This window comes from Nomascus leucogenys, chromosome 14 (assembly GCF_006542625.1).
Source record: "Nomascus leucogenys isolate Asia chromosome 14, Asia_NLE_v1, whole genome shotgun sequence".
Classification (NCBI taxonomy): Eukaryota; Metazoa; Chordata; class Mammalia; order Primates; family Hylobatidae; genus Nomascus; species Nomascus leucogenys.
The window spans coordinates 20,222,379-20,246,665 of record NC_044394.1 but is presented as its reverse complement, the minus strand read 5'-3'; the positions used below and the strand labels follow the sequence as shown (position 1 = coordinate 20,246,665).

The 24,287-nt window shown below is 39.1% G+C and overlaps 1 protein-coding gene across 12 annotated transcripts in view; it reads left to right on the top strand.

Annotated features, from left to right (window-relative positions):
• The window catches only part of PPP4R3B (protein phosphatase 4 regulatory subunit 3B), a 73,485-nt gene that overhangs the window by 5,992 nt on the left and 43,206 nt on the right, over positions 1-24,287 (top strand). For all 12 annotated transcript variants that reach the window (XM_030828586.1, XM_030828580.1, XM_030828587.1 and 9 more), the window contains 3 exons: positions 7,516-7,614; positions 12,834-13,457; positions 23,135-23,212. In XM_030828586.1, coding sequence (XP_030684446.1) covers positions 7,516-7,614; positions 12,834-13,457; positions 23,135-23,212 — 801 coding nt within the window. The remainder of the gene's footprint in view (positions 1-7,515; positions 7,615-12,833; positions 13,458-23,134; positions 23,213-24,287) is intronic.

The following is a 24,287-nucleotide window of genomic DNA, read 5'->3' as shown; positions in this document are numbered from 1 at the left end:
TCTTTTAGCTGTTGTTACTTTGGAAAGATCACATTATGGAGTAGGTTTGTATTTAAAATAGTCGCCCAACATAAGTTAAAAATACACAGTGATTCTGTGAATACTTTAGAATCATTAGGATATGTAGGTAATTTCATGTATAATGTTGTTCTACTAGAAAATTAGTTCTAGATAATTAGCATTTTTGTATACACTAAGTATAAAGTATTGGAAAAATTGTGTTATTTAAAAAAATTACACCATTTGGAAATGTTTTCTGTAATCACATTTAAATAATATACTATTTGGGCCTTTGTAATAGTTTATTTTTTCATTGGGGTTTTTTTTTTTTTTTTTTTTTTGCAACATAACATTCAGGTGTATAAGAGTACTCTGGTAATGAGAAGAATATGGAAACACTGTAGAAGAGTGAAAAACTTGTGTGAATGATGTTACCTGTTTATTTTTGTTTAAATTGAGTACACTTTTCTAATTGAAATCATAGGGCCATTTAGGGGTTATGTTAAACTTAGTTTCTTTGTAATGGATATGGTTTTTCATATTTTCACCTGAATCTTCAATTTCCACTTTTGAAAATAATTTTTTTGAGAGGGTCTTCTTCTGTCCCCTAGGCTGGAGTACAGTGGTTTGATCACAGCTCACTGCAGCTTCAACCTCCTGGGCTCAAGCAGTCCTCCAATTTCAGCCTTCTGAGTAGCTGGGATTATGGATGTGAGCCACCATGCTTGATTAATTTTTTTTTTTTTTTTTTTTTTTTTTTTTTGAGATGGAGTCTCGCTCTGTCACCCAGGCTGGAGTGCAGTGGCACGATTTCTGCTCACTGCAAGCTCTGCCTCCCGGGTTCACACCATTCTCCTGTCTCAGCCTCCCAAGTAGCTGGGACTACAGGTGCCCACCACCACACCCAGCTAATTTTTTGTATTTTTTAGTAGAGATGGGGTTTCACCGTGTTAGCCAGGATGGTCTTGATCTCCTGACCTCATGATCTGCCTGCCTCGGCCTCCCAAAGTGCTGGGATTACAGGCGTGAGCCACCGAGCCCGGCCAAGTTGACTAATTTTTTAAAAAAATTTGTAAAGATGGGGTCTCATTATGTTGTCCAGGCTAAATTTGCACCTTTAAAAAATGTATTACAAAACTTTTTTGTTGTTGTATTTGTAGAGACGGGGTCTCACTATGTGGCCCAGGCTGATCTTGAATTCCTGGCCTCAAGTGATCCTTTTGCTTCATCACCTCCACGGTGCTGGGATTACAGGTGCGAGCCACTGTATTCAGCTTAATTTGTAGTTTTTTGAAGTTACACAAATTGAGGTTTCCAAATACAGTAACATTTTTCTATGTTTGTTAGAATTATCCTTTGTAAAAGGCATCATTTAGGTTATTCAGTGAATTAGTCTAGAAAGTTATTAATTTCCAAATATTACATGAAGTCTGTTGTTCATTAGTGGAGTTAAAGTTTTTTAAAAAAAATTGTTTTCAGAGATGGTATCTTGCTGTGATGCCCAGGCTGAGCTTGAACTCCTAGGTTCAAGTGATCCTCTCATCTCAGCTTCTCCAGTAGCTGGGACTACAGTAATGGGTTAAATTTTTTGTTTCCATTAGTGGGTTTTTTATTAAAAACTTAATGAGTAAGTGAATGAGATGTTTATAGGCCATTTTGCTGTGTTAAAATATGTTGACTATGCCAGGCATGGTGGCTCACACCTGCAATCTCAGCACTTTGGGAGGCCAAGGCAGGAGGATCCCTTGAGCTCAGGATTTGGCGAACAGCCAGCACAACATAGCAAGATCTCTGTCTCTACCCAAAAAAAATTCAAAAATTATCCAGGTGTGGTGGTACGCAGCTATAGTGCCAGCTACTTCTGGAGCTGAGATGGGAGGATCATTTGAGCTTGGGAGGTCGAGACTGTAGTAAGCCATGATTGTACCACTGCACTCCAGTCGGAGAGACAAAGCGATGCCTTGTCTCAAAAAAAAAATTTTTTGAGTAAATTCAGAGGGGAATGTTTAACATTCTTCTTTTAACATTACAGTTTTAAAATGAGCCAACTACTAAATTGTGTGCTCAAGATACATCTTTTCCTTCAAAAATGAAGTACCAAATTGTGAACTTAAAAGGAGTTAGAATGAGTCAAGCTGAATGTCATATGACTGGATATTGAAAAGTCGTTATTGATTCATATCACTTTCTTCCTTGCTGTGCACAGTACTGAAGTCGTTAATGGAAGATGTACTTACCCAATAAACTTAAGCATTTAAACATGTTGGAAAGAGAAGAGAATCATTATATGATACAACATGAAATAACATACCTGATAGGTGTGACAGAAATTTTAAGTTACTTAAAATCAGTCCGACTGATACTGACTAAATCAAAAGCAGAGTCAAAGCCAGGTATGGTGGTGTGTGCTTGTGGTCCCAGCTACTTGGGAGGCTGAGGCTGGAGGATCACTTAAGGCCAGGAGTTTGAGGCTGTAGTGTGCTATGATTGTGCCTGTGCGTAGCCATTGCACCCCAGCCTGGGCAACATATCTTAAAATAATAATAATAAAAAACAAGAGTCATACTAGGCACAGTGGCTCACACTTGTAATCTCAACACTTTGGGAGGCTGAAGCAGGAGGATCACTTTAGTCCAGGAATTCAAGACCAGCCTGGGCAACATATTGAGACTCTCTCGCTACAAAAAATATAAATTAGCTGGGCATGGTGACACACACCTGTAGTCCCAGCTGCTTGGGAATCTGAGGTGGGAGAATTGCTTGAGCCCAGGAGGTCAGTGCTGCAGTGAGCTGTTACTGTGCTACCTCACTCCAGCCTGGGCGATAGAGCAAGACTGTCTCAAAAAAAAAAAAAAAAAAAAAAAAAAAACCCAGAGTTATAAGAATGTGTACCTATTTAATACAATTGTGTGTTAATTGGGTTTGAGAAAATCCTCCTTGCAGTTTTATTTGGAGGCAGAATGTAACAGATGAAACAGATACAGAATGATAATAAGATAGCTGATAACAGTGTTTTACCAGTCTTCACTGAAAGCCCATGAAAGCATTTCACACATGAGGCAACAAAGGTACAGAAAGGGTAAGATTCTTGACTGAGATTATACAGCAGGTATGTGCCAACACAAAATATAAAAAGTAAACTTGCGTTCCACAGACTTAGAGCAGTAGAAAATTAAGGAAGAGGTTAATGTAAGCTGGAATCATTAAGAAAAACTTCATTCTTGGTGGTGGTAGTGGAAGGAACTGTGATAGGGAAGGAAATACACTTGCTACAAAAGGTATTAAGCCTATTTGTAGCAGTGGTTTCTCCCCCCCGCCCAGTCCCAAATGTGATAATACACAGGTTCAGAAGGGGACATTACAGGTTCTTGAGTAGGAGCCTAAAGTGATACTGTGTTTAAAGAAATGAGTGTGGCAATGTCATGAATAATAAATTGGGGAGGAGGGATAGGGTGGAGCAGAAGATCTTTGAGTAGCAAGACCTTTTGCAATAATTCAGATACAAAAAATGAAAGTCTATTCCACCATGGTAAATGGACTTGAAAAGAAGGAACAGAGCTCCAGTATATTTTCAAGAAAGTGCTGGAAAATTTGGTAAATGATTAAATATTAAAGAGAAGGAATCAAAGGTCACTGGTAGTGTTTTTGAGTCTGGCCAGGAAAATGATGGTTCTTTCCAGAAAGTGGGAAGTTGAGCAGGTTTACATTAATCTTTTGGTTTGAGGCTTATTAAAAAAATTTTTTTTAGTATGTAATATATTAGCCCAGTTAAAAATTCAAAAGGTATTTATTGAAGTCTTTTTCCCATGCCAGATTCTGTCCATACAGTTTCCCTTGCTAGAGGCCACTGACATCACCAGTTTCTTATATATCTTGCTAGAGGTATGCATATGTAAGCAAATATGCATACAATTGTATATATTTTTTCCCTTTTATTGGTATAAATGGTAGCATGCTATATACTGTTTTGTGCTTTGCTTTTTTTTTTTCTTCCATCTGGGCTTTGAAGTTACAGTAAAATAAATAGAGTTTTTTGTTTTTTGTGGGTTTTTTTTGAGACACAGTCTTGCAATGTTGCTGAGGCTGGAGTGCAGTGGCGCGATCATGGCTCACTGCAACTTTAACTTCCCGCGCTCAGGCTCCCACCTCAGCCTCCTGAGTAGCTGGGATTGTAGGTGTGCACACCATGCCTGGCTAATTTTTTGTAGATACGGGATTTTGCCATGTTTCTCAGGCTGGTCTTGAACACCTGAGCTCAAGCAGCCCACCCACCTTGGCCTTCCAAAGTGCTGGGAATACAGACATGAGACGTCACACCCAGCCCATGAAAAGGTCTTAAAATGAACATCTGGGAATAGAGATAGGGTAAGACTTTCCGGCAGGAGGTTCTAATTTAAGAATCATAAAAGGTCTAGCGTGCCAGTAGTAGTCCCAGCTTTTCGGGGCTGAGGCAGGAGGATCACTTGAGACCAGGAGTTTGAGGCTGTAGTTCATGATGATCACACCTGTGAATAGCCAACTGCACTCCAGCCTTTAAAAAAAAAAAAAAAATCAGATGAATTGTGAATTTTTAGCTGCAAGGTAACTTCCTTTGAGGTAATAGCTATAAATTGAGAAAAGAACAGAGCTCAAGACTAAGTCTTGATCTGACCACATTTATTCATTCATCCAGAAATACCTCATTGAGTGCTCCTTCTGGCTGGTCATTCTTTCGTTTGGAATTTTTTTGGAAGCAGGGCGGTGGTTTTGAGATAAGACTGTCTCCCAGCCAAAAGCCCAGTGGCATGATCAAGTCTCACGCAGCCTTGACCTCCTAGGTGCGATCCTCCCACCTCAGCCTTCTGAGTAGCTGGGACTGCAGGTGCATACCACCATGCCTGGCTAATTTTTTTAATTTTTAGTAGAGATGAGGTCTCACTATGATGCCCAGGCTGGTCTCAAACTCCTGCGCTTAACAGTTCTCCCTCCTTGGCCTCCAAAAGTGCTGGGATTACAGGCATGAGCATCCATATCCAGCCAAGTTGGGATTTTTAAAGTAAGCTTTTGAAGAGTTTATGCAAAGTGATGACATGATCCAAAATACTTAATAGTATCAATCTGTGGAATTGAAGAGAAGCAATAAGTGGGAAACTCATTGGGAGATTGCTGCATAGTCCAAGCAAAAGATAATGTTGGATTGGATTGAGGTGATAGAGATGGATAGAGATGGATGGATTTTGTGATATATATTGAAGGTAGAATTGACAGGGCATGTGATGGATCAGTTATTGGTAATCAGGAAGAAGAAAGATCAGTAACTGTTGACTGTTTCCCGAGGTCAGTCCTCATCATTGGAAAAGAACTCTGAATATAAACCCCATTTAGTTTCTGGTATTTTGACAAGATCAGAGAAAAGAATTTAAAGTTAAGAATGAGGGGCTGGGTGCAGTGGCTCCCACCTGTAATCCCAGCACTTTGGGAGCCCAAGGCCGGCAGATCACCTGAGGTTGGGGGTTCAAGACCAGCCTGGCCAACATGGTGAAACCCTGTCTCTACTAAAAATACAAAAATTATCCGGTGTGGTGGCACACGCCTGTAATCCCAGCTACTCAGGAGGCTGAGGCAGGAGATTCACCTGAACCCAGAGGTGGAGGTTGCAGTGAGCCAAGATTGCACCACTGCACTCCACCCTGGGCAACAGAGTGAGAGTCTGTATCAAAAAAAAGAAGAGCAAAAGAAAGTGATGATGAAAAGGTGCTCAGTTACCTTAATTCGGATTTCATTGTTTACCTGGACCTTCTTTCAGAACATTGATTGTAGCCAAAATGGAAAAGGCATTGGATGGCTGGATAAAGGGTTTTGGATTTCATTCTGTTAGTAATATCCATTGACCTGACTGTAGATAGTACTATCTATAGATCTAGTCACCAGAAGGACCAAGGCATGGTTGAAGATTGTGGCTTTGAACCCCATCCGCCATCCTTCAGAAGGGGAGAGGGGCTGAGGGTTTATTAATCACCAGTGGCCAGTGATTTACTTAATTATATCTGTTTAATGAAGCCCCCATAACAGCCCAGTAGGACTGGGTTTGGAGAGCTCCCAGATAACTAAGTGGAAGTTCCTGGAGGATGATGTACCCAGGGAGGTAATGCAACCGTTGAGCCTCTTACCCCATACCTTGCTCTATACCTTTCTTCGTTTGTATCCTTTAAAATATCCTTTATATTATAATAAACTGGTAAATATAACTGTTTCCCTGCGTTTTGTGAGCTACTTTAGCAAATTAATCAAATCCAAGGAGGGGGTCATGGGAAGCCTGATTTATAGCCATTTGGTTGGAAGCAACCCAGGCTTGCAATTGGCATTAGAAGTAAGAGGCAGTCTTGTAGGGCTGAGCCCTCAGCTGTGGTATCTGACAGTGTCTCCGGGTAAACAGTGTCGAAGGTGAATTGGACAACACCCACCTGGTGTCTAATATGGAACTGATTGATTATTGATGGGGAGAAATCCTCACACTTCTTGGTGATGAAGGTGACAGCAGTGATTTGTGTTGTGAGAGTGTAGTATGAGAAACTGTTTATTTCTATATTCTTGTACCCACTTTTTGTGAATTATTGTAGCCTATATGTGGAGATAACTGCAAATATTTTGTAACTTAAAGTATCCTAACTCAAACAAAATGGATAAGTGCCTTAAAAGAGGTTGATGATGATATAAGTACAAATGAACTAGATAATGGTTAAATTTACCTTTACTGCTAGTGTAAACTGTCAACCATGCGACAAAGCAGAAACAATGATGTAATAGATCTGACAAGAAGTTACCCCTCTCAAAAAGTTCAGTTGTTACAAAGATAATTTTTTTTTACTTTTTTTTTTTTTGAGACAAAGTCTCGCTATTGTCCCCCAGGCTGGAGTGCAATGATGCAATCTCGCTCAGTGAAATCTCCACCTCCCGGGTTCAAGCGATTCTCCTGCCTCAGCCTCCCGAGTAGTTGGGATTACAGGCGCTTGCTACCATACCCGGCTAATTCTGGTATTTTTAGTAGAGATGGGGTTTCAACCATGTTGGCCAGACTGGTCTCAAACTCCTGACCTCAGGTGATCCGCCTGCCTCAGCCTGCCAAAGTGCTGGGATTACACGTGTGAGCCACCGTGCCTGGCTCACACCTGTAATGGTTGGAAGGTGTGATGGAATGTAGATGGAATGGAATGTAGATGGTTGGAATGTCTTTGTTACAGTTTTGGCCAAGAATGGCTAGCCTTTTTATAAATATTATTTGAGTAACATGAGTCAGAGCCTACTAACCTGTTTTAATATTTTTTGTTTTAGAAAATTTCTCAATGTCATTTTTAGTATCAAAGCTACTATTGTATTGCCAATATATTACTAATAATGCCAATCAGATATACATTAATTACTCATATCGGGACATATGTCATTGCTGTGTTGTTTCCAGTCCTCTTGATTTCTATTTATACTTTGTAGATATCTCTTTTCTAGTGTGATGATGTAGAAATATTTATTTTTAAACAGGATACATTAATTGTTTGGTCAGAAGCAGAGAACTATGATTTGGCTCTGAGTTTTCAGGAGAAAGCTGGCTGTGATGAGATCTGGGAAAAAATTTGTCAGGTAAGTTTCTTTTTATAATATTTAACTTAATGTTTGCATCTTTTCTTGAATTTTTGTTTCCTTTTTACTTCAAACATATGTGTTAGGATGTGGAGAGATAGTGTCTTAATGTGAGACTTGATAATCTAACTTGAAATTTTTTATATTCTACAGCAAATTATTTTACTTTAAGTTTTTAAAAACAACTTTGTCGTAGTTTTGTTTTACCACTTTAGATTTTGATAACATATACTCATAATTAATACCTTATATTATAAAATGGCAAGTACTTTAAACAAACCAAAAGAAGATTAAGTAATTAAGTCAAGCCTTTAGATTAAAAACATAAATATTTGGTCATATGTTTGCCTAATGTTTATGCATACTGTACCAGGCACTAATGATCAACAGTATTCATGACTTCAGTTTATGTGGAACTTAGAGTGTAGCAGGCAAGATATATAGAATATGTGGTAACTCTTTTTTTTTTTGAGACGGAGTCCCACTCTGTCGCCCAGGCTGGAGTGCAGTGGCGCAATCTCGGCTCACTGCAAGCTCCGCCTCCCGGGTTCACGCCATTCTCCTGCCTCAGCCTCTCCGAGTAGCTGGGACTACAGGTGCCCGCTACCACGCCCGGCTAATTTTTTTGTATTTTTAGTAGAGACGGTTTCACTGTGGTCTCGATCTCCTGACCTCGTGATCCGCCCACCTCGGCCTCCCAAAGTGCTGGGATTACAAGCGTGAGCCACCGCGCCCGGCCTGAATATGTGGTAACTCTTAAGTAACTAGAATTTTTTTAAAAGAAACCTTTTATTTTAGAACAGTTTTAGATTTACAGAAAATGTAACTATAATGCAGAAGACAAACATCTCTTATTTAGAACTAGGATATTGATTTATATATCTGCTAGAACATAAATTTATATGGTAGATAATTTATTCCAGTGATTACTATATTAGATTATACCTTGTCCCATCCTACTACCCCACCCCTATATGTCAACACCTACTTTTTAATACATGTTCTTGGATATAAATGTATTTGTCCATCCGGACGCAGTTACTCATGCCTGTAATCCTAGCGCTTTGGGAGGCCGAGGCAGGCGGATCACCTGACATCAGGAGTTCGAGACCAGCCTGGCTAACACGGTGAAACCTCATCTCTACTCAAAGTACAAAAATTAGCTGGGCATGGTAGCGCATGCCTGTAGTCCCAGCCACTAGGGTGACTGAGGCAGGAGAATAGCTGGAACCTCTGAGGGGAGGTTTCAGTGAGCCAAGATAATGCCATTGCACTCTAGCCTGGTCGACAGAGTAAGACTCTCTCTCAAAAAAAAAAAAAAAAAAAAAAAGTATTCGTCCTAGAAATTTTTGTGGAAATTTGTTTATTACTGTTTTCACTTAGGTAGTTCAGGAGGTCTCCAAGAGCACTCTCAATTTCCATAATTCACTGGAAAGACTCACAGAATTCAGCAAAGCTGTTATACTCACAGTTACAGTTTATTGTAGCAAAATGATACAGATTCAAATAACCAGTGGGAAAAGGTGCATAGGGCAGGGTCTAGGAGAGTTTCAGGCTTGAGCTTCCAATTCTCTCTCCTGGTGGAATCATGCAGACAGCACTTACTTCTCCCAGCAGTGATATATGGCAGCAACTAGGTAAGTTTACCCAAACCTTCGTGTCCAGGGTTTTCATTGGGGATTAGAGTTTACGTAAGCATGGATGACCACCTGTGTGGCTGACCTTATTCCAGCACCTCCAAAGGTCAAGAATATCTTGTGGTCCAAGGCCCCCACCACATACCACATTGTTAGCATAGTATGTCTGGCATAGGTGAAGGCCCCCAGGTAAACAACACTATTATGAAGCAGGATATTCTGAGTGCTTAGAGTTTACCTCTCTGGAGCTAGATAAGGGCCAAACTTTTCCTTTGGCAAGGTCAGTCCTTTACTGCACAGGCCACTCCTTGAACAAGACTCTCTTACACCAAAATGATCGTATTTGTGTGAGCATCTACATTTAGCATAGGATTTATATCACAGATAGAGAAATAATATCACTATGAATATATTAGCATTTGGGGCAAGTGTGGAGTAGAGATAGGGTTAAAGAAACAACTAACTTTTCCTATAAAACCATGTCATACCTTTTGTATTTTTGTACTGCTTTGATTTCTTATTTCTCTCCTTGATCTGCAGATTGTACCTTATGATAAACTTGTACAAAACTGTATACCATAGAAACTGATAGTCAGCAAAATCCAGCTTTTTGTCAGTCTAGTGATTTTTTTTCTTCTTAGGTTCCAGACCATGATTCTGTAGAGCCAGTGACTTTCATTTTTCTTAGTTTAGTTTAATTATTCAAATAACTGCAGTATGGGCCAGTGATTTTTCTATCAGCATTACATCCTCAGGAAGCTTTAACTCAGTCTCCCAATACATTTGATCATCATTATCAGTATTATAATATTTATATAGATAAGGTAGTTGGATCAACAATACTAGTATTACTCTATATCACAGTATGGTAGTAGATGTAACCTGAAAAGTAAGAATTGGTAGATTCTAGCACATTACTGGAATCCCACATAGTCATTAACAGTTGGTCTGGGACCAGGCGCAGTGGCTCACACCTGTAATCCCAGCACTTTGGGAGGCTGAGGCAGGAGGATCACGAGGTCAGGAGATCAAGACCATCCTGGCTAACATGGTGAAACCCCATCTCTCCTAAAAATACAAAACATTAGCCGGGCATGATGGTGGGCACCTGTAGTCCCAGCTACTTGGGAGGCTGAGGCAGGAGAATGGCATGAACCCAGGAGGCGGAGCTTGCAGTGAGCCGAGATCACGCCATTGCACTCCAGCCTGGGCTACAGAGTGAGACTCTGTCTCAAAAAAAAAAAAAAAAAAGAAAAAAACAGTTGGTCTGGTTCATCATCATATTGTATGACAAAACGTCTCCCGGAGCAGTGTCACTCTTCGAAGCTTACAGGCTCTCATTTGACCTTGTCAGGTTTTAAGAGGAGGGGTGGTCTTGGCAAACCTATTGCTTCACCCTTCCAGGCATCTGTTATAACTGAGCCAAGAGACAATGTCATCTCTTGCCTTCAGCCTTTCTTGAGGCATCACTGCTTTTTTTTTTTTTTTTGAGACATGGTCTGGCTCTCCCCAGGCTAGAATGCAGTGGTATGATCTAAGCTCACTGCAACCTCTGCCTCCCAGGCTGAAGGGATTCTCTCACTTCAGCCTCCCTAATAGCTGGGACTACAGGCGCGTGCCACCATGCCTGGCTAATTTTTGTATTTTTTGTAGAGACGAGGTTTCACCATGTTGCGCAGGCTGGTCTCGAACTCCTGAGCTCGTGATCTGCCTGCCTCAGCCTCCCAAAGTGCTGGGATTACAGGCATGAGCCACAGCGCCCAGCTTAGGCACCAATGTTAATACTGAATTTTCCTTGTTACAATACTCATTTTTTCATGTTTTTTCCTTCTTTTACTGTTTCTCCTTTCCATTTGTCCTTTTTTTTTTAATTTTTTTTTTTCTTTGTCATTGATTTTTATTCAGACTTTTCCACCTTTGGAAGGGATATTAGATATAGCCACTCGATGGTCCAGCAAAGTTAACTCTTTACTGTACAACTCAGTACTTAAAATCTGTGCATGTTGCTGAATATATGTTTAGTTTTTTGCTCCTAACTACTGCATGATATTTCACAAAATCATATCTCATGTTTTACTTTTTCAGTTCTGGGAAGTCATTGCCGATCTTTGAAAGAACAATTTCAATTTCAATAAGCGTCATATTACTTATTTCTTAACTGCACCCCCCCCCACCTTTTTTTTTTTTTTTTTTTTTTTTTTTTTGAGACAGAGTTTCGCTCTTGTTGCCTGGGCTGGAGTGCAGTGGTGTGATCTCGGCTCACTGCAGCCTCCGCCTCCCGGGTTGAAGCAGTTCTGCTGCCTCAGCCTCTCGAGTAGCTGGGATTACAGGCATGCGCCAGCATGCCCAGCTAATTTTGTGCTTTTAGTAGAGATGGGGTTTCTCCATGTTGGTCAGGCTGGTCTTGAACTCCCGACCTCAGGTGATCCACCCACCTTGGCCTCCCAAAGTGCTGGGATTACAGGCGTGAGCCACCACCCCTTATAATGAGAAAATAGAACAAAAAAGCTTCCCTGAAAAAGTTTGATGGTTCAGATAGTTCAGAGTGTCTTAAGGGGAATGGAGAATGATGAAATAGAAGGAAGCATTGGAGAGAAATAAGTTATAAAAACAAGAGCAAAGATAATTTTTATACGTTTAGCTTTGAGAAAGCGTAAGTTTAGAAGTACATATGGAAATGTTAACCTTAGGAAATGGTATGGACATTTCCTTTGAAATGAATGAAGGAATTGTGCGAAGGTAAGTTGTGAGATGGAGAAATGTTAGAGAAAGTTGAGTACTGATGGGCTTTTTATTCAAAGCAAGCCTCTTCTGAGACTTAAAGGTGAAGGTAATGTTTGAGAAGTTGGAAAGTGAAAAAAATATTGAAAGCAGCAGCTGTAAGGGATGACGATAGGATTATAGACTAGAGAATTTTTATTGAAAAACCCTATTGATAGTGTGGATTTATTGTGAATCCATACAGCAGAGTTCATTGGCTGTCTTTGAGATGTTATGATCAGATTGTGTTGTAGTAATACAATCCTAAAATTTCAATGGCTTGTCACAACAAAAGTTGATTTCTCCTTAATGCTGTTTGACCAATAGGGGAAGGGGCCCTACTCGTGAGAGTCATTCAGGGACCAAGCTGGAAGATAATTCATTTTATTTTATTTATTTTATTTTAATTTTTTATTTTATTTTTTGAGACAGAGTCTTGCTTTGTCTCCCAGGCTGGAGTGCAGTGGTACGATCTCAGCTCACTGCAACCTCCACCTTCCAGGTTCAAGCGATTCTCCTGCCTCAGCCACCTGAGTAGCTGAGATTACAGGCGTACACCACCACACCTGGCTGATTTTTGTATTTTTAGTAGAGACGGGGTTTCACCATGTTGCCCAGGCTGGTTTTGAACTCCTGACCTCAAGTGACCCACCTGCTCAGCTACCTAAAGTGCAGGGATTACAGGCGTGAGCCACCGTGCCTGGCCTAGACTTCACTTTTAATTAGTAGTGACTAGCCACGCATTTCCAAATGATTTGATTTCTAAAATTTTGAATTATTTTATATTTTAAGGTAATTAGCTGTATACTTGGATATTTTTAGGTTCAAGGTAAAGACCCATCAGTGGAAGTCACACAGGACCTCATTGATGAATCTGAAGAAGAACGATTTGAAGAAATGCCTGAAACTAGTCATCTGATTGACCTGCCCACGTGTGAACTCAATAAACTTGAAGAGATTGCTGACTTAGTTACCTCAGTGCTTTCCTCACCTATCCGTAGGGAGAAGCTGGCTCTCGCCTTGGAAAATGAAGGCTATATTAAAAAACTATTGCAGCTGTTCCAAGCTTGCGAGAACCTAGAAAACACTGAAGGCTTACACCATTTGTATGAAATTATTAGAGGAATCTTATTCCTAAATAAGGCAACTCTTTTTGAGGTAATGTTTTCTGATGAGTGTATCATGGATGTCGTAGGATGCCTTGAATATGACCCTGCTTTGGCTCAGCCAAAAAGACATAGAGAATTCTTGACCAAAACTGCAAAGTTCAAGGAAGTTATACCAATAACAGACTCTGAACTAAGGCAAAAAATACATCAGACTTACAGGGTACAGTACATTCAGGACATCATTTTGCCCACACCATCTGTTTTTGAAGAGAATTTTCTTTCTACTCTTACGTCTTTTATTTTCTTCAACAAAGTTGAGATAGTCAGCATGTTGCAGGTAAGTAAAAAGATATTCTTCACAATTCCATTTTTCAGATATTTAGTTCCCTTAATAGTTCAAGCTGGTGTTTGTACCCTCTATTTTTTGAAATATTTATTTTCAAAATGTACTATTAAGTACATTTAAAGTAAACAAAAGTAATTGGGACTTTATATCTTGTGGTTTTAGTGCAACCTTTTATTTGTTTGTTTTTTTGAGTCGGAGTCTCGTTCTGTCGCCCAGGCTGGAATGCAGTGGCGCGATCTCAGCTCACTGCAACCTACACCTCCCAGATTCAAGCAATTCTTCTGCTTCAACCTCCCAATTAGCTGGGACTACAGGTGTGCATTGCCATGCCCAGCTGATTTTTTGTATTTTTAGTAGAGAAGGGGTTTCACTGTGTTGCCCAGGCTGGTGTTGAACTCCTGAGCTCGGGCAGTCCGCTCGCCTCAGCCTCCCAAAGTGTTGGAATTATAGGCTTGAGCCACCGCACCTGGCCCAGCCTTTTATATTTTTAAGTAGCCTGTGTTTTAGCTTTTTATACAATTTAGTATTTGTGTTTCTAAAATTGAGGTAGAATATACATAACATAAAATTCACCATTTAACATAAAAAAAAATTATTTATTTATTTTTTGAGATGGAGTTTCGCTCTTGTTGCCCAAGCTGGAGTGCAATGGCATGATCTCGGCTCACCGCAACCTCTGCCTCCTGGGTTCAAGTGATTCTCCTGTCTCACCCTCCTGAGTAGCTGGGATTACAGGCATGTGCCTCCACGCCCGGCTAATTTTGTTTGTTTGTTTGTTTGTTTGTTTTGAGGCGGAGTCTTGCTCTGTCGCCCAGGCTGGAGTGCAGTGGCGCGATCTCAGCTCACTGCAAGCTCCACCTCCCGGGTTCACGCCATTCTCCTGCCTCAGCCTCCCGAGTAACTGGGACTATAGGCGCCTGCCATCACGCCCAGCTAATTTTTTGTGTTTTTAGTAGAGACGAGGTTTCACCGTTTTAGCCAGGATGGTCTCGATCTCCTGACCTTGTGATCCACCTGCCTCAGCCTCCCAAAGTGCTGGGATTACAGGCGTGAGCCACCGCGCCCAGCCCAATTTTTTGTATTTTTAGTAGAGGGGGGTTCTCCATGTTGGTCAGGCCAGTCTCGAACTCCCAACCTGAGGTGATCCACCTGCCTCGGCCTCCCAAAGTGCTGGGATTACAAGCATGAGTCACTGTGCCCGGCCAGTTTTAACAATTTTTAAGTGTACAATTCATTGGCATTAAGTATATTCGCAGTGTTATGCAGCAGTTACCACTATCCATTTCCAGAACTTTTTCATCATCCCAAACAGAAACTCTGAACCCATTGAACAGTAACTCCCCATATTCCTTCCTAACCACTTTTAATAGTGGTTAAAATAGTAACCACTATTCTACTCTTTATGAATTTGCCTATTATATGTATCGATGATGCAGCTATTTTTTATTATTATTATTTGAGACGGAGTTTCACTCTTGTTGCCCAAGCTGGAGTGCAATGGTGTGATTTCGGCTCATTGCAACCTCCACCTTCCAGGTTCAAGCGATTCTCCTGCCTCAGCCTTCCCAGTAGCTGGGATTACAGGCACGCGCTGCCACACTCGACTAATTTTTTGTATTTTTAGTAGAAACAGATTTCACCATGTTGGCCAGGCCGGTCTCAAACTCCTGACCTCAGGTGATCCGCCTGCCCTGGCCTCCCAAAGTGTTCGGATTACAGGCGTGAGCCATCACACCTGGCCGATGCAGCTATATTTAACCCTTTTCCTGTCTGTCCTGCGAATACTAGCCAGTAGTGCTTGGCTGCAGTGTTTACCTTGAGATAACTTTGCCACAAAATACCTAGCTTTTATTATTATTTTTGCATTGCTGTGGCATATTGACTGTGGAAACAAAAGACATCATTCTGTTTATAGCATTCTGGTTTTAATAGTGGTATTTTCATTTACAAAATATAGTAATTCTTAATCACTGAAAATGTCAAATCCTAGAAAACATAGCATTCCTGCACATGATACTGTCATTCTCGAACAGTTGTTGCCCGAAGATTCATTTGTTGAATCTGATTTTTTTTTTTGAAAAAGACGAATCTGATGATTCAAACAATTCTGATGTTCTGTTTAGAAATAACTCCAAGAACAGTTTTTATATTTTATTTTCACCTCGAAAATCAGATTTACTTCGGCCTCAAAGAGCGTGTTTATGTAAAATTAAATGAGTCCTGGCAGCAAGCTGTACTTTTTTTTCTAAATGGGGAAAGGGTTAAAAGTATCTTTTCTTCCACTTTGAGAGATACTGTTATTATTGGGATGTATACGAGTATGTGGCTATTTGCTATATGAAGGTGATTTGATTCTGTCTCCTTGAGTTGCAAAATAGGAGTTTTATACTATATTTATCATGTTAATCCTTTACACCCTAACAGTATAGTAAGCATGCTTTTTAAGTACTTGTCTTACTTGTAACAGTAGACTATACTCAGCTTTCTGCATAACTGCTTTTGTTATTTCCATATCAATCACTAAGTTTATTGAGCAGCTGCTATATACTTAGTGTTGTGGATCTCCGAGTGTGGTTTGTGGACCTCTGGAAGTCCCTGAGACCCTCTTACAGGCATTTATGAGGTTTTCCTTTTTCTAGTTTGATGTTAGTGTGAGGCTGTGTTTTTTTTTTTCATGTACTTTTGCCTAAAGAACATATTGCAACAAACTGAATGCCCAGAAAGATAAATGAGTATCTAGTTGTCGTTTGTTAAGCCAGGTGTTGAGATTTGCAAAAATGTAAAAGGGGCTACTCTTTTTTCTAAAAGTTTAAAATTTTGGATCATATAGCTGTTTCTCTTAAAAAATATGTACATAAACATAAAATGACTTAAAATGAATTCATAAATATTTTCACGAGTCTTGGTTTTAATTATAATTATAGTAAATATTGATGAACATAACCTGCATAATAAAAGCTCTTCAGGGTCCTCCATAATTTTTAAAAATTTATTTTATTTTTTATATACAGACAGGATCTCACTGTGTTGCCCAGGCTGGTCTCAAACCCCTGGCCTCAAGTGATCCTCCTCACCCTCCGAAAGTGCTGATATTATAGATGTGAGCCACTGTACCTGGCCTCTGCGTAATTCTTAAGAATTTAGGCCGGGTGTGGTGGCTCACGCCTGTAATCCCAGCGCTTTGGGAGGCCAAGGCCAGGAGGATCACTTGTGGTCAGGAGTTTGAGACCAGCCTGACCAACATGGCAAAACTCCATCTCTACTAAAAATACAAAAATTAGCCAGGCACGGTGGCACGTGCCTGTAATCCTAGCGACTCAGGAAGCTGAAGTGGGAGAATTGCTTGAACCCGAGAGGCGGAGGTTGCAGTGAGCTGAGATTGCACCACTGTACTCCAGCCAGGGTGACAGAGCGAGACTGTCTGAAAAAAAAAAAATAAATAAAAAGTTTAAAAGGGTCCTGATACAAATAATTGAGATTCTATCTCTGACTTAGTGCCTAGCTAATCGACTTCATTTTGCGACATTTCCCACCAATAGTCACCTATTATTGTTACTTTATTTTTTTGCATAGGATTTACTTTTCTTTCAGGTCATTTATTCACCTACCAATTTTTTGTTATTCCCCAATAATGAGTGTGGGGGAGGTTAGATGTACACATCAGGTTCTTTTTATAATATATAGGACCTGTTTATTTTTAAACTGTAGTATACAATTCAGGGTGCTATTTCACTTGTTGACAGAAGAACATTTAATAATCTTAGGAGATTGGAAATAGAGTCACAGTCTGTAGTTGATTAAAAGGGGACCCAGTAACAGAAGCTCATATGTAGCTTTCAAATGACTGTTTTTGTCTTCAGAAGGGTTTCCAAATTCATAATAGTAAATCATAAATACCTTTTTATATTCAGAAAATAAATTATGTAAACTATAAATATTTGTAAAACTTTGTCATTTTATGTATTTTATAATAGGTTTATTTGTGAAGGCTATAATTACGTAAATCAAGTGCAGCTTTTTCTTTTTCTAAAAGATTTACTCATTTCTGCTTCATGAGATGCATTTCATGAAATAGCCAGATTCTGTGAACTATCTGTTATTTACATAAGGTTTACTACTTAATTATGTCTTATGTGCCAGCAATGGTGTTGAATTTTTTTTTTTTTTTAATTTTAGATTCAGAGGGTACATAGGCTTATTTGTTACGTGGGTATTGCATGAGTAATGATGGAGATTGGGCTTCTAGTGTAGCCATCACCCAGATATTGAACACAGTGCCCAGTAGATAATTTTTAAACCTTCACTCTCCTCCCATCCTACCCCTTTTTGGAGTTCCCAGTGTCTGTTATCTCCATCTTAATGTCCATGTGTACCCACTTGTAAGTGAGAACATGCGATATATGATTTTCTGCCTCTGAGTTCACTTAGGATGATGGCCTCCAGCTCCATTCATGTTGCTACAAAAGACATGATTTCATTCTTTTTTAACATTTCATTTGTATTCCACAGTGTATATATACACCCCATTTTCTTTGTCTGATCATCTGTTGGTAGACACTTAAGTGGGTTCCATGACTTTGCTATCGTGATTAGTGCTGCGATCAACATACAAGTGCAGGTGTCTTTTTAATATAATGCTTTTTTTTCCTTTGGGTATGAATTGTGTTTTCAACTATGTGTGAAAAGGAAAGAAATAAGATTGTGGCCAGTGGTCTCTATTTTATTTTATTTTTTATAGAGGTGGGGTTTTGCTATGTCGCCTAAACTGTTCTTAACTGGCCTCAAGCAATCCTAGTGCCCAGCCTTCCAAAGTGTTGGGATTACAGATGTGAACTACCACACCTGGCCCTACAGTGGCCTCTAAGCACTTATTTCCTAAAGTCTCACTCTGAGATTTCCATGTAGAAATTTTTGGTTAGGTAGTAGGTGTTTCTAGATACCTATCTGGGTATCTAGTACACTTACCTGTGGTTTCTTAAATGCTCGTTAACTTGCTGCTGTGTGAGTTGTAGAAGGCAAGTGAATATGTAAGAATTTTATGTAACTGGGCCAAAGTGAGGTAGTGCAAAGGTCCTTATCATAAATCCTAGCCTAAATTAGGTTAATTAACTGAGAAATTATATGAAGGTACTTAGCATAGTCAGTGGCTCCTAGTACGTATGCTAATACATGTTGACAATATCTTAAGCATGATAGGGACATAAGACTTTAGTGACTCCAAATTTTCTAGCTAATTGCAGATCAAAATCCCCTGTGCCCAGAATTGAGCAACATTCTTTTGAAATATTTTAGAAGTTATTTATTTATTTATTTATTTATTTATTTATTTATTTATTTTGAGACAGAGTCTCGCTCTGTCACCCAGGCTGGAGTGCAGTGGCGCCATCTTGGCTCACTGCAGCCTCTGCCTCCCAGGTTAAAGTGATTCTCAAGCCTCAGCCTCCTGGGAGCTGGGATTACAGGCAGCAGCCACCATGCCTGGCTAATTTTTGTATTTTTAGTATAGACAGTTTCACCACGTTGGCCAGGCTGGTCTCAAACTCCCAACCTCAGGTGATCCGCCCACCTCAGACTCCCAAAGTGCTGGGATTACAGGCGTGAGCCACTGCCCCCAGCCAGAAATTAAATTTTTGAAAGCAAATAAAATGAGATTATTTCTGCACAAACAGCTGAAGAATAAGATCCTTTTCAGAACAAAGTTTTAATTTCTCTCCTTACTAGAAATGATGGAGGACAGGAATCTCAAATGTTGACATTTTAACACATTTACATATATTATATTATATACATATTTCCACTATTCCACAGGTAAGAGTTAAGTTTAAAATTAGCCCAGCACATGGTGGCGGGCGCCTGTAGTCCCAGCTACTCGGAGAGGCTGAGGCAGGAGAATGGCGTGAACCCGGGAGAAAGAGCTTGCAGTGAGCCGAGATCGCGCCACTGCACTCCAGCCTGGGTGACAGAGTGAGACTCTGTCTCCAAAAAATAAAAAATAAATAAATAAATAAAATAAAATTAGCCCAGTAGGATTAGCGGTTTGGTTCTCTTTTTAACATATTTTGCAGATACTAAGGTTTTGGCACTGAAAGAGAAAAATTTCTAACTTCCCATCCTAGTTACAAATTAAATATGTAAAATCTTCAAATACTCTTTAAAAAACTGTTTAGAGTAATAGGGCTTTTCATTTTGTTTTTAGGATTTTTCTTTGGATTCAAGTACAGGACTTAATATATTAAATTTTATCTTACTAGATTTGGCTCATTCCAGCTTGTGTGTGTATCTTTTGCTTTGGTTTGATTCATACGTTTGAATCAACTTCAAACTTACGTTTGAAGTTTGAAATACTTGGGAATCTGTCCTGTGGTTTACTTAGTAGGAGTGACAAAAACCTCATTAATTATTTGGGAGGCCTGGATTCTAAATCCATCTATCACTAGCTACCCTCAGAAAAGTTCACTTTTTGGACCTCAGTCTCTTGAAATTTAAAATTGGACTTGACAGTCTCTGTAATGTTGCAAAATCTGATTTAATTCTAAATTTCTGTGTTTATATGTTTCTAAAAATGAATGGGTTCTGTTTTTTCTTTTGTTTGGCCTGTATTTATATTACTGCAAAGAGAAGAGTTTGATTTAGACTGTTTAGAAGCAACCTCTTTTTTTCCCCACAGTGTTTTTTTTATGTTATCCAGAAAAGCAGCCACACAAGTTTTGACTTAAATATATAGGTTTTCTTAAAACAAAAGCTGTTAAAACCAAATAGAAAAGAAAAACTAAAGAGATTAGTTTGATTAGTTGGAGAACCAGAGATTTTGGAGTAAGTATTTCAACTATATGATAGGCTTTAAGTTATTGATTATTTGCTTCCTTCATAAATATATTGGAACAGAGTGCTTTTATAGCTTAATGAATAATAGCCAGAGTAATGCTGGAAATCAGGAAAAAAATACTAGGAATACACATTCTCTTAATGGACTGTAATAATTGAGATTGCCTCTATCTGTAATATTTTATGCAGTTCTACTTATCAGCTCACAAGTACCGAAACATATAAGAAGAATTCAAGTGGGAAATTGCATTTATCAAGGAGTTGGAACTTTTTTCTTATGAAAATATTTTGAAAAAATTAAATTTTCAGGTAGTAAAGGATGAAGATGTAATCTACAACAGATGCAGGAAAATAGAAATTTATAAAAGGTGTGAATGGAGGTAAATATGTACTTACTCACCCTAACCTAAAATATTAAGACTAAAAGTATTTGGAAAAAGTAGGCTGGACGTGGTGGCTCATGCCTGTAGTCCTAGCACTTTGGGAGGCTGAGGTGGGAGGATTGCTTGAGGCCAGGAGTTCGATACCAGCCTGGGCAACAAAGTGAAACACCCCATCTCTACAAAAAATTTTTTAAAAAAAGCCAGGTATGGTGGCACGTGCCCGCGGTCTCTGTTACATGGGAGTCTGAGGGAGGAAGATTGCTTGAGTACAGGAGGTCAAGGCTGCAGTGAGCCATGTTTGTACCACTGCACTCCAGCCTGGGCAACAGAGTGAGACTCAAGAAAAAAAAAAAGGGAAAACTAACTTGAGGGCTAAAAAAAGATTACATATGCATATAAACTTCCTCAAAAGATGGATGTTCAGGCTGCAGTGCATAAGGTCCAAAAGGAGTCAATGAAATACCAAAGGAAACACCATTCTGAGTCAGACTAGTTAAATGATTTATCTCCCAGTGTTTTGTCTTTGAGTAGCACCAATTGATTTTTAGTGGAAGAGCATGTTATACTCTCTGATTGTACCTAGTGGTTTCTATTCATTTTTTAAAAATATATGTTCCACCTTATTTCAAAAAGGATTTAAGGGATTGATACCACTTAATGGATGATCCTCAGTAAGAAAAAGGACATGTAGTTGGGGTATATCTTTTAAATGTTAGGGTTTTATTTTACTATCAACTCTACAGATATTATTGTTACAAACTTTTAGAACATGTTACTTTAATGGAAATTACATTTCATAAAAATGAATTTTGAAGATAACTGAAGCTTAAAACCACCAACAATTTCCATCAGTTTTTTAGCAGATTTTGATGAAATCTTCTCTAAGGTGAATTTTAATATTTTTGCCCATTTTTTCCTTTGTAATTTAGTCTGTGCTTATTGTAGAAAATTAGAAATTATAGATAACCAAAAAAGAAAATCACTCATAATCTATCACCAATTAGAAAATACAGATAACCAAAAAAGAAAATCACTCACAACCTATCACCAAGCAATAACTACAGTTAAGTCTAACCTGTACTGCTTCTAGACTTTAGACACACAAATTTATTTATTATTATTATTTTGTTGTTGTTGTTGAGACAGAGTTTCGCTCTTGTTGCCCAGGCTGGAGTGCAATGGTGCAATCTCAGCTCACTGCAACCTCCGCCTCCCAGGTTCAAGCGATTCTCCTGCCTCAGCCTCCGTAGTAGCTGGGATTACAGGCATGTGCCACCACGCCTGGCTAGTTTTGTATTTTTAGTAGAGACAGGGTTTCTCCATGTTGGTCAGGCTGGTCTCGAACTTCCGACCTCAGGTGATCCCCCCGCCTCAGCCTCCCAAAGTGCTGGGATTACGGGCATGAGCCACCGCACCTGGCCCACAAATTTATTTTTTAAAAATACGTGCTTGATATATATATATATATATATATATATATATATATTTATTTATTTTTTTTGAGACGGAGTCTCGTTCTGTCGCCCAGGCTGGAGTGCAGTGGCGCAATCTTGGCTCACTGCAAGCTCCCCCTCCTGGGTTCACGCCATTCTCCTGCCTCAGCCTCCCGAGTAGCTGGGACTACAGGTGCCCACCACCACGCCCGGCTAATTTTTTTGTATTTTTAGTAGAGACGGGTTTCACCACGTTAGCCAGGGTGGTCTCGATCTCATGACCTTGTGAACCGCCTGCCTCAGCCTTCCAAAGTGCTGGGATTACAGGCGTGAGCCATTGCTCCCGGCTGCTTGACTATATTTTTCTGTTTGTCCTTTTAAACAATGCCTGGAGAAATTAGCATTTGTCTTTCTTTTTAATACCTCAGAGTCATTAGTATGAAAAGCAGTTATTGTAGTGTTTTGTCATTTAGTTATATGCTTGGGGACCACAAGAACGTGTAAAACTCTGCACCAGTTGGTTGTAGGTTAATGTATTTTATGTGTTCTTGTATTTTAAATAGCTTTGTAACTTTATCTACTGCCGGAATTCAGCCTCCTTTACTGTTTTCCTTGTTCCTTGTCTTATAATTCTTCTTGGTTTTCTAATCTGTTATGGACTGACAATAAGATCCTTAGACTTGTTTGAATTATGTTTAAATTAAGAGTAAGTAGACCCTGAAAGGGGGCTAGAGAAACTAAGTTAAGTGAGTTTTCACGTGACACCTCTGGAACAAATATTTTTGTTTTCCAAAGAGTTATTTGTAGTTGAGGTTTTTAGTTAAACTAGATATTGATGTATTTATAACAAGAATTGAATGGTGTAATCAAATTTTAGAAAATTGTAACACACAAATACACCCCAGAATATTAGGTTTCATGATGAAAATGCTACTTGTCAGCTATTTTTTATAATTTGTGTAAATCATATAAATGAGTATAACGTTATCCTTTTGTTAATTTCATAGTAATTATTTTTCTCATGCAGGAAGATGAGAAGTTTTTGTCTGAAGTTTTTGCACAATTAACAGATGAGGCTACAGATGATGATAAACGGCGTGAATTGGTAAGTTATGAAATTCAAACTCTTAAAGAGCACTTATTCTTTTGGCATGCACAGCTTTTAATCTTGAATTTGCTAACTTGAGACAATTTTTTGTAATTAGATTAGTAAGAGATGAAAAGCATGTATTTAAATTGAACTATGAAATGATTATTCAGTTTCTAAAATTTGTTTGTTTCTAGAATTTCTATATTTTAGAAAATTCTTAGGATGTTCTGATGTATCACCCCCCCACCATTGTATGCCTTATAAATCCCAAATCAGATAAGTGCCTTATGTTAGAACAGAACTACAAAATTCATACATTTTTATGGTTGCAGACATTCACATTATAGCGATGCTTTTCTTTTTTTTTTTTTTTTTTTGAGACAGAGTTTCGCTCTTGCTGCCCAGGCTGGAGTGCAGTGGTGCGATCTCGGCTCACCGCAACCTCTGCCTCCCAGGTTCAAGGGATTATCCTGCCTCAGCCTCCCGAGTAGCTAGGATTACAGGCATGCGCCACCACACCCGGCTAATTTTGTATTTTTAGTAGAGATGGGATTTCTCCATGTTGATCAGGCTGGTCTCGAACTCCCAACCTGAGGTGATCCCCCCACCTCGGCCTCCTAAAGTGCTGGGATTACAGGTGTGAGCCACTGCGCCCAGCCACGATGCTTTTCTTTTTAAGCAGGAGATATGGAAAATGATTCCTGAATAAATGATATAAATAATTTGGTTCTTTGGAAATTTTTTATTTTTTATGATAAGCATTTTCTTTGAGATATAAGCCATTTTGAGGAAGAGAATGGTGATTGTAATTGCCGTTTGCCAGATGTTTGACATTTTTTTCAAACATAATGAGATGAGAAGGGAAAGTATATATTATAGTAATGCATATTCAATTCTATAATTTAGCTATCTGATATTGAATTACTACAAGAATATCTTCGGTTTCAGATTTTTATTTATTTATTTTGGATTTCACAAAATAATGAAAGATGGCTGATTTAAAACCTCTAAGTCATCTTTGGTGTAGTTACTTATTAGTAGCCTACTTCGCTTTCTCAATTGTAATATTGGTGTTTTAGACTAGAGAAGT